The sequence below is a fragment of the Gambusia affinis genome, linkage group LG02 (genome assembly GCF_019740435.1).
Source record: "Gambusia affinis linkage group LG02, SWU_Gaff_1.0, whole genome shotgun sequence".
Taxonomy (NCBI): domain Eukaryota; kingdom Metazoa; phylum Chordata; class Actinopteri; order Cyprinodontiformes; family Poeciliidae; genus Gambusia; species Gambusia affinis.
In genome coordinates, this window is record NC_057869.1 from 17,317,044 (window position 1) to 17,333,823 (window position 16,780).

Below are 16,780 nucleotides of genomic sequence, written 5' to 3' on the forward strand. Positions count from 1 at the left end.
GAGGAGAAACAAGAGAGGAAAATTGTATACCTAATATGGACAAGTGGATTGGCGCTTGTAGAGTGCCTGTGTTCATTTGTGTCTTTCTCATTGAGAGTCTCTGTTGTTTCAAGACACATAGTGGTTTGGGAGAGTGCAGGGGACAGCAGATATGATCAGCTGTCCCTTACAGATAAACCTGTATTTAGGAGGGAGGTAACCACATAAAAGACTCTCACATCAGGAGGCAGATTAAATTAAAGACATCCCTGTGTTATACTATCACTGTGCACTGTCCTAGCTCTTCCTATGACCCTGTATATAATGTCTTTTTGTTTTATACACACAAATTAGTCTCATAAAGTTTAATTTACTCATTGTGGCTATGTTTCAGTCTGTGGACAGAGAGGTTTACTGTGGCTCTGAAGGAGCCTGAAGAATCACGTTAATGATCTCATTATCTCTGCAAACAGGCAACAAATCTTTCGCAGAGAGACTGTGGTGTTTTAAAATGTAATGGTCACCACCAGACAGGCAGACGCTCTCTAAAGGCAGTGGCAATATCTAATATCCACTCTGTAAAGACCTCATTTAAAGTTAACTGAATCTTTGTCATATTTTCCTGGCCAAAATATTAAATTGCTCCTCTTAGAGAATGCTTGATCACTTATTCGTTGTGTAGCAGGGAAGGACAAATCACAGACCATGGCTCAAATAATGAAATGACAGTGTTCAAATTAATGATCGTCTTTCTTTTCTTTGAAATACAGTTATGGAACAAAATCTTCAGGTACATGTCACCCAATTCAAATCTCATTGAACAAGTTAATTTTTTTTCCTCATTAACTCAGTTCAACATTTGGACTTCATTGATTAAATGAAGTCATACAGAAACAGTGATAATATATTTCCAAATAAATTGATTTTTGACATGGAAACTTCTATATTGTGGCCTACACTTTCATGATGAAGATTACTGACTTTACAGGCAATAGTCATACTTACCCTCCGCAATAAGTCATCCAACCGTCCTATACCCTTATTTGCCCGCTTACCCTTTCTGGGTAGCAATGGGGGCTGGTACAAAACAGCAGTAATTGGGTGAGAGTTTTCCACAGATTGCCATTGTGGAAAAATAAAGAGACCAATTAATGTAGCAATTATTGTTTTTGAACTGTGGGAGAAAGTACACAAAGATAACCCACGCATGCACAGAGAGAACATCTAGACTCCATGCAGACAGACTCCAGCTTGAGATTCCAACCCAGGACCTTTTTGTTGCAAGCCAACATTGCTACTAACTGCACTAACACAATAAAGGTAATTTCTGACAAACTCACATCGGGAGGCAGATTAAATAAAAAGACAGCCTTGTGTTATACTATCACTGTGCAATACTCTATGCTTGGAAACATAGAGAATTGTTTCCAAGCATATTCATGCAAAATTGAGTGGAAGGACAAATTTGGTACAGAGAAATTGTTGCTTTGAAAGGGCAAAGCCTATTGAAGAATTTGGTGGAAATTCACAAGATGGCAACTAAAGCTGCAATAAATGCTTCAAAACACCCGCAGAACATCGGTTACAGCCGTGGTATTCCTCTTGTTAAGCTAAGGAACCTGAGACAACCTCAGAGGTTTACCTGGGCTTGAAGAAAAACATCTGTCCAAAGTTCACTTTTCAGATTAAAGTAAATTTTGTAATTGATTTAGAAAACAAGATCCCAGAATCTGGAGGAAGAGACTCGAGGAAGAATCCAAGTTGCGGTGCTGACAAGAATCATGACGTCAGCCGCTGTTGGTCCACTGTGCTTTATTAACTCCAAAGTAGATGCAGCCATCTTCCATGAGAGCATGCATTATACCGACAGGCCTTATGGAGATGCAGGTTTCACTTTCCAGCAACTTATCTTTTTGATACAATGATGTCATAAAAACAACCCTGACAGCTGAAACAAAAGTTTCAAATAAACATTTAGAAGATAAGACAGTCCTCTTAAAGGTTTTCAACTGTTTGTGTTTCATATACAACCTTATAGGTGAAACTCAACTAAAGGCAGTAATTTGAACAATTGCTACATAAAACTCAACACCAAAGCTACAAATTTATAGTCGTTAGCTGCATTCATATCTCAAGTTGCAGCTCATACAACAGTCTAAATTTGTAAAATTGTGAATTTTTTACTGTGTGTGAGATCTAGTTATTTCTTGATCGTTTTGACTCAGCTGTTTTTTATTACAATAAAAGTCCTACAAATCCCCAGACTTGATGAATGTGTTATGTTATACTGATGGAAGGCCTGGTGAGTGTATTTATAGCCGGTTTTAGGAACATCTGCAGATGTATCTCCTTACGTCTGATCCGTGTTCTCTCGTTATTCCAGCCGACTGGGAAAGGACCTCGTCTTCCAGAGGTGTACTGTGTCATCAGCCGGCTGGGTTGTTTTGACTTGTTCTCCACAGTAAGTTCAGTCTTGCATGCACACACTCCCACACACAATCAGATTAACATCTGCCTTGATCAGTGTGGTGCTGCAGCTGTGTTTAACAATCTGACAGATGATGGAAATGACTGTCTGTTGTATCTCTGCAGACTTCATTTGGTTTTCTAATTTCCCAGAACGATTGTTTCCTTCACTTCTGTCTCACAGCAGTCATTCTTTGGCTTTTCCAGTCTTATTAATTCAAAGTGAGGAAGTCCTTATTTATCAATAAGCACATATGCATTACTATCAGTTTGAATTCTTGAATAAAGTTTGTGTAATTCTGCTTGTGATTCTATTTTAGGAACTTTGACAAGAATAATGTAATGGCTTAGAGCTTTCTTTTGGTTTTGGCGTTCAGCTTTTCTGGGAGTTTTTGTAACAGATGAGAGCAGTGAATGATTTTCCCAATCAGCTTTCCAGAAAGGAGACATCTCTGATCCAAACAGTGCTCTGTGTGGAAATTTCTTTTTCAGTAGCCATGGAAACAGATTTTTTATTTGTTTTTTGTTTTTTACAAAAGAAAAATGACTACGATTATCCGGAAAGCTATTATTGGTGGAAAACTGTATTTTTCTGTAAATTACCTCATTTGTCCCTAAGAGTAATGGCTGTGAAAGGGTCAGTTTTGTGAAGGAAGGTGTGCTCTTTCTTGCTTCTTTAAGATTCTGGATGAAGTGGAAAGACGCCGAGGAGTCTCGGCAGCACTGGTTTATCCCTTCATGAGGAGTCTGATGGAGTCGCCCTTTCCTGCACCAGGGAAGATTATCAAAGTAAAGACCTTCCTGCCCGGTGCAGGAAATGAGGTCAGTACTGTTGCCAAAGCAACACCAATTTTCATCAATGATACAAAACAAGCGGGTTCAATTCCTGTCCAGAAATATATAATCAGATAATTGCATAATCGTAATCATAAGAGGAAATATGCTAAGAAGTTAGACTTTAATGCGTGGATCTTTTCTTGGATTCAGGTCATAGAGCTGAGGCGACCCAATGACTCCAGACTGGAGCATGTTGACTTTGACAGTCTGTTCAGGTGCCTCAGCGTACGGCAGGTGTTACGCGTCTTTGCCTCGCTGCTCCTGGAACGCAGAGTTATCTTTGTGGCTGATAAACTCAGGTGAGTTTCCACTACAATGAAAAATATAGGGGCTGGGTGAAAAATGAACAGAATTTTGCAATATCTACATTTATAGGAACAATTGCTATAATTTTCAGTAGATAATAGATTTGTTCTCCTTACAGTTGTCCATCCTTTTCCTCTTGAATCAAAGTTGGTTCACATAATAGAATAATTTTAAAACCAAATACTGGTAACTTTTTCAACAAAACAATTTTCAATACTGCAGCGGGACAGTTTAATGTTTTAATTAAGCAGAGTTACAACAACAACAAACAATGCTCATCTCAAGGCTTTTGGTTGTTGATGTTTGTGTTGTCATCATACCTGTTTTAATCGATTTACCTGATGCTTGGATACTCAACTGATAGTTCTCAAATTGTCTTGTTTGTCAGAACACAAAATGAATGGATGTTTTATAAAATACCCCAGATAAGTAGAAATCCCCAAATTTTTTAAGATTTTAATTTAGAAAATGTAAAATTTTACATACCAGGTATCCTTTTCTATATTGATTCTGAAAACATAACCTCTCTCAAAAGCTTAATCAATGTTTTTTATACCCGTATCACTCTGTTTCCTATCTTACTTTCTGTGGTGAAAGATGCTAGAGGAAGATAAAAGTATCACCTTTTTATGCTGTTGACATTGTAGATTGCAAAAGGTGATCACTCTATGACCTGAGGTGCAGCAGCATATATAATGATAGCATGCCTTAATGCTAAGCTAAACATATACATATTCTTCTTTTACTTCAGCATAATGGATATTTGAAGCTGAAAGTAAATCTGATGGTTCTGCTAAAATAAACTAAAAATAAAAGATGCAGTAGAACGCTGTGATTTCTACACCCTTCATTCCAATCCAATGCAGTACTGAAAGTGGGAGCGCATCAACAGCAGTACACATACGTGATTTATATTTCACAAAATCTCTTTTGTTTTTTCTCTTTTAGACCCTTGTTACATGCATAAGACAGAAAGCATTGTGACAGGAGCTTTAACATACCAACATTTTTCATGTCATTCTGACCTGTCTCAACTATTTTGATTTATATTGCTGGCATCAAATTCAGAGCAGGCACATTTCTGGCCTTTAACAGGTAGTCATAGCATGTATGTTTTTGTTTTTCATTCAATCTTGCTTGAGTACTTTCTTTGAATTACATTGTCAAGACATAATACAGACAATGTATTACATAATATACATACAGTCATGTGACATCATATACATAAAATTGTCTTGATTTTTTTTCTCTCAAAGTTCCATTCTCAGGGCTCAGTGAAACAAATAAATGACTATGAAGAAACAAAAACAAAAAAAACCTTGTCAGTCTTGAGTTTTGACTTGTACAGACACTGTTATACTCCCAGTTTGTCAAATGCATAAATCTGGTTGTGACGTCTGACACAGTGCTGTGTCCGGTGTTTCAGTTAGCTCTGTTACCAGCAGGAAAGTGGGACACCGTCAGAGCAGTACATCCAGGGTGGGGTCTGATAAGATGTGAAGAGTCCCCAAGGACTCCCTGTCCCACTCTGTCCTGTTGTTACAGAAAGGAGCTGGATACTTTTAGAGCATTGGAGACGAGGGTGGAGAATTTAGCCAAGAAGTAATCTCTCCACATATCAGAACCCAGTTTAAACAAACATTAGTGGGGGCAGTGACTGTGAGGGGAAGGAATGCACTTCCTGTGTGCACGACTCTGCCCTCTGTGATCTGTGGCTCAGCTGTCGCCGTTTGACTTATGATGCCCCTGTTCACTCCCAGCGTACGAGCGAACTCTCTGTCTGTGTCCCTAGAGAAAATGAATCCTTGTTGCTCATTGCAAGAGGTGATAGGATCTAGGAGTCACTGGGAGGGAATCATGAATTTCACTCAAGATACATTATCCTGATTCATTGTTCAGTAAACACATTCTGCAGTGTTTTAAGATCTTTGGTGAACTTAGTTTGTGACCTTTTTGTTTAGGCCTGTCTGAAATTGACCTCAAATGTCTTAAGCTTATATTGCAAGTACCGTAAGTAATTGTATAGCTTGTTTTATTTTAGATGTAAATTCATTGCTGGTTTAGAGAATATCTGTTTATCTTAAAAAATCTGTACAAATATCCAAAGCACCAAAGAACATAATATCTCATAATCACTACATGCTGTTGGGGAAAACAAAAGTAAATCTTCTTGCAGTTCAAGGTTTTAACATGTCAGGATGTACTTAAAATGATCCGGTCTTTACCAGAAGGAAAGACATCAGCAATAACATATACAAGGCAATTTCTGCTGTTTGTTAATGTCAGAAGGACATTAAGGCTATTTTAAAAGAATATTGCCTGGGCATCTTGCAGTCATCAAGTCAGCCTTGAACTTTTGCAAATACCAAAATAACCTAGAATCCAATCTGAAATCTGTATCAGAATTTTGGTTTGAACTGGGTGATAAAAAAGATCATGTTCCCATACACAACAGCAAATTCTTACCAGAAACGCTGAGAAAGAAAACTCTCAATTTGCGTAGGTTTATTCCCGTCAAAATCTAGACCTCCACTTGAGTGAAGCGTTGTAGTCGGACCTTAAGAGGGCTGTTCATAAACAAATAGGCGCAAACCTCAATAAGTTGAACTGATATTTGATTTAAAAAAGAGACCGAATCTACATGATGTAGATTATAATTTATATAATCTACAACTACTTTCAAAATACTTTATATAAATTAATACTTTAAAAGTCATAGGAAATAACAGTAATTTTTCTTTATGGTGACGGGGGGGAGATCTTGCTCTTATCTTTCTTCTTGTAAAGTTTGATTTGACTACATCACAATAATGGAAGTGAGATAATATTTCATTTTAACCTCCTTGTAAGAACTAAGCATATCAGTAGCGAAAAGTAAATAGACATGAGTATGGTTTTCAGTGTCTCCTTCTTTAACTTAGTTTTTTTGAGTGCATTGATGTCATAAGAGTGACATCAGCCACTAAAAAGAAGTTGAATAGTCAGTTCATCCTGCTACTCATCCTTTATCATTAAGAAAAACATCGACAGGGTTTTCTGGCAGTTTTGCACAAATACACATAGCAGAGATAAAAAAAAAAAAAATCACATTTACACCCAACGTGTGGGTTACATCTTTGTTTTTTTGTACACTATTATATGTACTGTGACTTCTTTGTGCTTAGATGTGCAGGGTAAAGATTTATGCACACATGCATGCTGCTGATCATTTGAGACCTGTCACAGAGGCTCATTGCACTCTTAATGACATTGGTGATAACAGAGCTTCCCCCTCTGGACCTCTGTCACATGACATATGTTTAAATTACCTCTGCTGCAGAGCTAGATGAGTGTTACTTGCAGCACATATACAAGCAAAAAAGCCATTTTAGGCAATAGCTGCATTTACTCATCTCTTGTAATTATTCCATAAAGGTTTTGTTGCCTTCACATGAAAGCACACAATTTCTCTTAAAGTGTTCATCTGCCATTTGTTGCCAGTAATAACAGGTTTGAAGCCTAATCAGATAAACGTATCATCAACTCTGTCACTCTGTAATTGCTCAACTTGACTGACCCCAAAGTGCCTGGTGAGATTTTTCTCTCTCTTTGTGGCAAACTTTCTTATCTGTCCTCAGGCTGGAGCTGTGAACAGTTAGCAGCTTGTATGTGTGTGTCTGCATTGATCTCATGGCATGAAGCAGGAAGCTGCTCTGACGTGTAGCAGTGGCTTTGTGTTTGTTGTATTATCTTGTTACTGGAAGTCCTGGAAGTCCTCTGCTAACATAGAAACACAAAGATGAATTAAATGAAATCTGAGAGGTTTAGGAAAGCAGTGAAAAGGGGGTACCAAAAGCTCCTTGGGTTTCTGCCGGAAAACAATCTGTGGCAGAGCTCTGTTAAAAATGACAAACTAAATGTGTACTGCAGATGTCATGTCAGTTTATATATTTGTTCTAATCCATTTTAAAAAAAAAAAACTGATGCATTTTTGTCATGGAGGATAAACTTCATGCCGGTAGATTTGTGTGTTCGGATTCGGTCATCGTCTTTTCTTCCCCTCTGTTCCTGACAAACACTTTCTCAAGCGTGCTCTGAAGAACTGTTTCAAAGCCAAAACCATGTTGAACAACTTAACCGGTTTCCCTGTGAACTTGAGTGGGACTGACACACAGTAAACATTAGAAATGTTTCGAAGAGTTGAGCAAGACATTGATATCACCAGAAGGGTGGAGTTTTATTCTGTTTGTAGAAGTTTACTTGATTTTATTTTGAAGTTTGTAGCTATTGATTTCTAACAAAGTTGATTTTCCAACTTTGTCAGAAAAATGCATAAAAAGCCTTTGGATTAAAAATCTCCAAATATCACAACCATCATTGTATAAAAATATAATTAAATCGAGCAAATTAAAGTCATCCTCATTGTCATGCTGTACCAGCGTCAGTGTTATTGCTGAGCATCTGATGCACAATAGCGGGTGTGTTTTTTTTTACAGTGTGACAGATTGGCAATGTTATTGTCTATAATAAAATACCCAGTTGTCTACTTGTTTGTTCCTGTGCTCTGTTTCTCTATAACCTGGTTTGCTTCAGTTTGATCTGCCTTCTTTTTCCTACATGAAACAGATCCAACTTTATCACTCATCACACCCGGCCGGTGTTGGTAATTGTTTCTGCTGTATGTATTTATTCTTGTCAGGTCAACATCATTTTAGTTCCTGTTAAGCTTGATTTTTATTTGTTTTTATTCTTATGGCAATGTATACCAGAGAATGATCTGTTACAGGCCTGCAAAATATTTGGGAAATATATACCAGCTATATTAGTGCTCAGTATTGCTGTCTGTAATTTGTTGCCGTTAACCCACACAACTTGCTTTATCTTTTATTCTCTTATTTTCCCTTGTCATCACAACGTCTTCCAAACTCCCACTGAGCTTTGGTAATGCTGGGATTAACTTCTACAGTTGCCTTGAACAAAACACTTGCCAAGAGATTATCAAACAAATTTATGATCTTACTAAAGCCCCTTCTCCACTGTCAAGTCTCACTCTAAGTTAATGTCTGGTTCGGTTCTAGCCAAGTTGGGTGTGTCTGCATCGGCAGAGTGTTCCTCAGTATGTGGGCACGTTGGTGGGAATGCGGGTGAGCCGTGTGTGCATGCAGGAGCTGTGTTTGACACTCTGATGATACCATTTTGCATGTGTACCATTGGGTAGTCAGTTTCTCTGGAATCTCATGGTGTATTTGTGGGTTGCTGGTTGCCCCGTTAATTGACAATGTTTGTATTTTTCTACCACATTTAATAATTATCGATTTGCTGCTCATCATCTCGTTAACTATGGTGGTCTCAGATTCAAAATGATGGTTGGGATGTTGTTGATGTAAATCCGCAGTCCAATCATTGAATGCAATCTGCTGCCAATCAATCAAATCACCTGTGCACAATACCTAGCTCGGTCCGGTTTGCACCACCCATTGGGTGGTTCCAAAAAACGGTATGTGCAAAATTTTCTCATTATAATACTATGCTTAGTATACAGTTTTTGCTCTTTCTCCTTCTCATTACTAAAATATCATTACGTTTGATTACACAGAGCTTTAGATTATTTATTCTTATTTATCTCATCCTTTGAAACCCAATCAGAAAAAACGTATGTTAACTGATTTCTGCAAAAATACGACAGCACTTAGCAGTTCCCAATCTTTCATTCTTGATAATAGGACGTAGGAGGAGCACAATTTTTTACACTCCAACTTGATTAGAAACACATCACTTAAAGCCACAGTCACACGGCTTCTCCATCAGTCAGCCTCATGGCACGCAGCTGCAGCTGGAGCAGATGGCTTAACCTACATCTGTTGTTTCATTCCAGCCTAAATGTAGCTTTACGTAGCCCCCCTGTTCAGCGTGGGTCCTGGAGTGATCTCACCCTCTTCACCCGCAGGTGCTCTGCTTTAGCAGCTGACTTTCACATCAGTCTCATTTGCTGTGAGCAATAAAACGCACAACAAGCGCGGACGCTGTGATGCACCTGAGTACTTTCCCGACACACTTGACTGAATCCGGGCATTATTGAGGTCTGAATCGGAAGAGAAAAAGTCAGCGCTCTTCCTTCGGGAGGGAATTTCTTTGTGTCAGACGGCTTCTGCTGTCAGAATGAGAGAGTTGGTGACTGTAGGTCCTCACAGAGAGGAAGTGAAGGAAAACTGTTCAGGGAGTCAGGGAGCGAAGAGAGAACATTATGCTAAAGGATAAAAATACATCATGAGCAGCTCTGTCTGCATGTACTTTACCAGATGTTATTTTGAGCACAGAAAGAGGTGAAACATAGACACGTTTTTTGTTTTTTTTGTAGCTTTTTGGCACAGCTGTTGTCTGACAGAAATTCAGACCCCTACCCAAGAGCCTCCAAGAACATTTAACTATTGGGTGACAATAAGCACAGATATTAACAGTATTATGTGATTATTCAGGCAACATTCAGTGGTGAGCAATGAAACATCTCAAACATTCTGGTGAAATCAAATATAACCTGAAGTCATATTGAAATATAACCAAGTCTAAAAAACATATGTCTCTTTTAATTTCTGGATGTGAACAGCATTATTCAAACAATGATGGCCGCTTAGCTGATTGTTACCTTTAATCCAATCTTGGCCTGAAGTTTTAACAATCTTCATATATTTCCTCTTCTGTCATTTTAATGCAACATTGAACAAACTGAGTCAGAGTGTCAGAGGCAGCAGGTCAGATTTTTGCTACACATAACACAGCCGACACACTTATGGCTACATTACAGCCTGTAAACCTGTCATTTTGTTTCAGCAAACATCTGGATGGAAAATAGAAAAAAGCTGATCGTTAAAAAATGTTTTGTCTGTTTAAAACATCACACATCAGTTTTTTACTGGCCTTTTTAAGTGCCATGTGTTGCTTAACTAAGCTTATTGATATGTCAAAGAAATATTCAAGTCACTTAATGTTTTTTTGTTCATGTCAAGTAAAGCCTCCAGACTATGCCTATGAGTTAATGTAGAGCAGACTACTAGTAGTCAACTCTGACAAATATTTATATATGATATTAATGTGACGTGTTAACACTGTAAAAAAATGTGGACAGATGTTAATCCAAGCTCTGCAGATCCGGTTTATTCCAGACGTTCTGTGATCTGCACAGTACAAACCTTCAAAACATGAGCTAGAGAGTTAGCATAGTGCATTAATCCAAGTCCCTTCTCCTTAAACGCTAAAATGTTCCCTCCTCTACCTTCGGGATTCACAGACTACTTACTTTCCTGGAGTATCTGCCGTTTCAGCCTCACTAACATTATGCCTGGCCTGACAAAACTATGACAGATAATGTCAGGATTAGCTGTCCTGCTTTAACACAAAGCAGACGTTTACTGACATCAGAATTGCTAAACTACACTTCTATTTTTCTTGCAACTGGTCACATCTAAGTATTCATTATGATTCATCTTGATTCATTTGAATATAACGCAACACAAGAACACAAGAAAGGCTGGGTGAGCTTTGTAATTTTGACTTTGCTTTTGGTGGTTACTGAGGCTCAGGCCAAAACAGTATCCAAAAGATCCCTCCACATGGACCCAAAGCCTGTCCCAAAGAGCAACAGGGTTAGGTTCAACACAAGCTGCGTGGCGGTGAGTTGCTAATTCCTGCAGAATATTGTTACATAACCTGGAAGTTTCAACTATGTGTTATATTTGAGGCAGCCATATTGGTTATTAATGTTTGTACAGCATGGGGATTACTGACTTATCAAGGCAGAATTACAACTTCTTAGGATGTTTTAGATTATGTTTTCATATCGGAACAAGTTGAAAACTGATAACCACCTACAACGGAAGAAGATCTGCTCCTCCTGGCCCTGCTGAAAGAAACTGTATCTCAGGATGTTTCTGGTTATTTACTTGGTTGTTGCTATACCTGGTCGGAAGCATGGAGCTCACTTAATTCTTTTTTTATAACTTTTCTCATTGTGCTTTGGCCTCTTTCTTTCCAAAGTTGAGTGGCAACCTCTGGTGGAGCGGAGTGTTTTCATTGTAAGTTCATTTTCTCCCAGGAGTTTGTGGTCGGCGGATGAGTGTAATGGATCCTTTTGGTATTGGTGGAGCACCGGGCCATGTGTAGCCTGTGGCGAAGGTTATTCTCAGATCTGTGCCCCATCGCTCCCTGTTGGAACTTGTCAAACCCCGGAGACAGGATCTGTTTGAAATTATCAAGCCCTCCCCGGGCAAATGGAAATCAGCCTGGCCAAAGCGAAGCTGTAAATGCTCCCTTAGCAGAGTGAACTGAAGGAGGCCAGAAAAAGTCCCCGATCTCTGCGGTTATTGTAGACTTTGGATTTCGCTTAGTAATTCTGTTTTAGCCTGTCAAGAAAACATGTTGTAATCTTGGCAATTTGACTCATGGGAAGAGGAGATGAAAAGCCACCGTGGCGAACGTGTAGCCTGAGTAAACACCGTGCGAAAGACTAAGGGAGTTATTTTTCTCAGCTCGGGAATCACGCTTCTGCTCCTTGTTTTCTGCATGTTCTCTAAGGACAGCTAAGTTTCCCTTGAATTAAATCTAATGAGTTTAAATAAAAAGCAGTAACCACTGTGAACCGGAGTGTGCTGCTATGAGGACAGAAACCGTGGAAAATATTTCTCACAATTATTCTCTTAAATAGGGCCAATCACATACCATGTTTGATCCTTGGGCTTGTTCTTGATCCATACTGATTTAGTGCTTGTGTGTGTGTGTGTGCACGATTAGACCCCCAGTTTATTTTCACTGTTTTTGTACACATGAACTGAGCACTGTGTGGAAGACAGAGAGGAGGAGGGGTCAGCCACTGTCAACAAGCGACGGATCGTGAGAAAGATGGGCCGCTATTTGGGATTTTCTTGTTGTACCGCAGCTGTCGACGTTAAAACCAAAGTCCTGCTTTTGCTTATTGAGTCAACGAGCCTTTGGCTTAACTATAGCAACATGCCACGGCCATGCCATCCCTGTAAATGGAGCTCAGGAAGATCACAAAGATGCATTTTAATGGAGCTGGCTTTCGTCATTGTGGTTTGAAGTGTAAACTAAACTACTAGTAGGAGAACACAAGGACTTATTTTTTAGAAGCTGCTGCAGCTTGTAAAAATGCCCTCCTTTTTTTAAAAGTCTGTTGTATCAGAGATGAGTTTCAGGAAGAGACAAAAGTATCTAACTGAGCTAAAAGCCTTATATTACATTACAGTTGTGAAAGAAACAATGATGAAGTCGTTATTTAAACACAGTACAAGAACTACAATGTTTATGTTTAGACAAAAGTTAGCAATTACTGTAGTTGCCAACATTTAGAAAATCTAATTATGATTTTTGTGTTTTTAAAGCACTTTGAAATGCCTTGTTGTTAAAAGGTGCTGTACAAATAAAATTTGATTTGATTTAGAAAAACACCATAATGAATTGTAGTCAGTGAGCCATTCTTAAATAAGATTATCTTGTTTTTAAATAATGGAAAACTGTTTATTTTACATAAAACCGTAACTTACAATAAAAAAAATGCCCAATGTTAACATATTAAACTGTGTAATTAAGAAATTCTCTGATGTCTGTGTAAATAAAGCTGTTTAAGACCAATTAACCTAAATGGAGCTGCAACTCTGCTGACTGTGAAAGTTGTAACATTTTGTCTTTTTTTTTTCTCCCATCATTAGTACGTTGTCCAGCTGCATGCACGCAGTGGTGGCGCTGCTCTACCCTTTCTCCTGGCAACACACCTTCATCCCTGTGCTGCCAGCGTCCATGTTGGACATTGTTTGCTGTCCAACCCCTTTCCTGGTGGGACTCTTGTCTAGCTCATTGCCAAAACTTAAAGAGTTACCAGTTGAAGAAGTGAGTAGAAGAAGTCTTGACTATTCGTCTTGATGTATTAATATAAAAGGTATATTTTAGACTGAGAGTGCGACATCCTTAATCTATATGTCCTTTGTTGTTCTGGTCTGGGGTTTTTGATCCCTCTGACTGAAGTCTGTCTCAAAAATCTTTTTATTTTATTCACTTACCTTATTATTTATGTCTAGACAAAGAAATACATTGTTCAGACACTAATGCCTTTTGAGACAAAAAATATTTTGATGTAGGTTCAGATTTTCTGTAAAGACTGGAACAATAAAGTGTTCAGCTTTTAAATTGTCTTCATGTCACTGGCAAAATGTGAAGAAAATGTTTTAATGATTTGATGACATCTCAAAAACCAAAATGATGAACCCACTAATCAAGAAAATGGCAGACTAAATGGTGCATGAAGGGTAACAGCAGCTTAAAGTATTTGAGGACATTCCTCTTGCAGACACCCGCCTCTGCTCTGGACCTTAAAATTACTAACCCAGGAGTTCATATTTGGTACAAAACTAGCATGCACAGCCACAGATATGCAGCAGAAGACGCTAAGTGGTGTTGGGAACTGGAGCCAGTAAAGTGCTGGTGTCTAGGATGGGAAGCCCTCCTTCAGTTTCTGGTTTCAGCTCCAATAAATATTTTGAAGAAAAGCAGAAGCCCAGTTTGAGACAAGCATGTAGTTTGCATCTGTATTTTTTTCTAAAAAGAAAACTTATTCTCAGTTCCTGCTGTTGACTGAAAATATATGTTGGGCATGTACCAAGCCTTATCAGATGGCTCCTTTTATGGAAATTGTACTAATTTGCTCTTCTTTCCTTCACTCAGGCTTTAATGGTTGATTTGGGAACTGATCGCTTTATCCGACAGGTTTGTACACATACATTTGAATTTAAACCAGCATAATGTAAAACAATGTGTAGTCCCTTGCAAAAGCAGGAAATCCCAAGAAATTAATTTACATTTTAGTACTTTATAACTTCAGACTTTGCTTTTTTATTGGATTTTCTGTGATAAAACAATCTAAAGTAGTCCATAACCATAAAGAGAAAGGGAAAGGAGTTTTCAACATGTTTTACAAATAAAACATTAATCTTGGACAATTCCTTCATATGTGTGTACTCAGGCCCCTTTACTCCACTACCCCTAAATCAAATCAGTTTATTTGGGAAAAATGAGAAAACCTTTGTGCAACAGACTATTAGGATAGACATTGCTGTCCTGTGAAGGTCTCCAAGCTTTGCTAGAAAACGTTAGTGAATGAACAGCCTCATGAAAACCAAGCAACACAGCAGACAGGTCAGCAGTAAAGTTGTGGGGACGTTTAAAGCAGGGTTTGATTCTGAAATTTTCCGGGCTTTGAGCAAACCACATGGCACTTTTCAGTTCATTTTCCAAAAATGGACTCAAAGAAGCATCCACTCATAATAACTTTGGGGGAGCTTCAGACATTTACTATTCAGGTGGGATAATTGATCTGTTGAAATGCTAACTTTTGGGTGATGAATGTCACAAATTGTACTTCCATGGCAGAGATGCAAGAAGAAATTAATTGTTTAAAGAAAAGAATACACATTTCCATTCAATGTTTGCTATAAACCTTGTAGAAGATACAGCAAACATGCAAAAGAAGATGCTTGAGATCAACTTTTTACCACATATGCTGAATGTTTTGTGGAAAACTAACACTTAGACGTCACCTTAAAATACACCATCCCCAGGATGGGTGGTGGCAGCATTCAGTTGTGGGTATGCTGTTTTTCAGCTGCTTAGTGTTTATGAGAACATGGATGAAACCAAGCAGATGGAAAAAACATAACTTTAGAGGCTGCAAAAGACTTGAGACGAGTGGAGATTCAAAACTAGAATGGTTTAGATGAAAGCATATTCGTCTGTTAGAATGGTCCAGTCAAAGTCCAGAACTAAATCCTGTTGGCATTGCTTGGGAATTGAAAAATGCTCTCATGTCTTAGGAAGTAAAGTATCTTAAGTTAACAATATGTTGACACAATTGCACAGTGTGTTATCTGGAGGCTCCATAAACTCAAAGATAAAAAACTTCTAGATTTTTTTAGCAGTAAAGGTGTTGGAAGCCTAGTATGATTTTTTTTTTTCTTTTTAGTAACTATTTTGTGTTGGTCTATATTAAAATTGAACAAAAAAATCAAAAACAATACAAACAATTTGTAGATGTAACAAGACAAAATGTGAAAAAGTTAAATTGTGATGGATACTCATGGAAGGAGCTCTGAGGATAACTGTACAGTTAAATCACACTCAGATTTTCCTCTTTCAATTCCTGTAAAACTTGAAATAACTTTGTTAGTTTTTAGCTTTTCTCACTACATCAGTAGTGTTTGTTAAACAACATTATTCATCTGAGACTAGACAATTATCAGCCATAGCTCACAGCTCATATTGAACAAAAGTAACACAGAAACAATAACTCTAGAGCTGAATATTGCGTTATTTATTTTTGCCTTTTTTTAAACATGCGGTTCGCAGTTGGAGCAGACTTTTTAAATGTCTTTTCCAATCGTTTCTGTTTATCTCTGCTGACTGCAACTGTTTACAGATGGATGACGAGGCCTCGCTGTTGCCACGAAAACTTCAAGCAGCTCTGGAGCAAGCGCTTGAGCAAAGGAATGAGATCATCAACCAGGACTCTGACAGTGAGTCAGATGAAGGTGAGTAAGTGAGAGATCATCATCTAACAGGCAGATGTTCTCCTGGTTAATTGGAGCAACAGGCTGTGCTGTACTCAGTTTGACTGTCTGGGAAACTCGCTGGGAGATGACATCTTTTCTTCAGACTTCTCACACGGATTGTCATAAAGTCTTGACATAGAGATGAGATTTTGAAAGTAGTGGAGGTGAAGTGTGCCGGATGAGCTGCCAAGTTAGAATTATGTCACACATTGATAATGAAACTCGTATCGAGTTCTCTAGTCTTGACAAAGTCCCAAGCTACACATATTTCTTCCTTCGTAAATTGTTAAAACTCCTGGTTTATGTTTTACTCTACAGGTATATAGTTATTCTTAGTATTCAATTCTGGATTTATTACAAGCTCAGTTCAACAATTGTTGGAAATTACTCTGACAATTTCTCAGTAATCCAACTGTCTTAGTTGATTGCAGGTACACAGCTGCTGCTGAATATTTTAAAGTAATCATTTCTCTTCAACTCTCCAAGTTTCCCTCAACCAGATTTGTTTTTATTTATGTAATGTCAACCTAAATTTCCGTTTCAGACCTACAAACAATTTTTTAAAAGCACAATCCTTAAAAAGAAACCTTTAGCAGAGTATTTAG

At 38.2% G+C, this 16,780-nt stretch overlaps 1 protein-coding gene across 2 annotated transcripts in view; it reads left to right on the forward strand.

Moving 5' to 3' along the window:
- Positions 1-16,780, forward strand: part of dennd2b (DENN domain containing 2B) — a 79,690-nt gene that overhangs the window by 60,047 nt on the left and 2,863 nt on the right. For both annotated transcript variants that reach the window (XM_044099751.1, XM_044099744.1), the window contains exons 12-17: positions 2,363-2,440; positions 3,127-3,267; positions 3,433-3,581; positions 13,287-13,464; positions 14,296-14,337; positions 16,043-16,154. In XM_044099751.1, the coding sequence (XP_043955686.1) occupies positions 2,363-2,440; positions 3,127-3,267; positions 3,433-3,581; positions 13,287-13,464; positions 14,296-14,337; positions 16,043-16,154 (700 nt within the window). The remainder of the gene's footprint in view (positions 1-2,362; positions 2,441-3,126; positions 3,268-3,432; positions 3,582-13,286; positions 13,465-14,295; positions 14,338-16,042; positions 16,155-16,780) is intronic.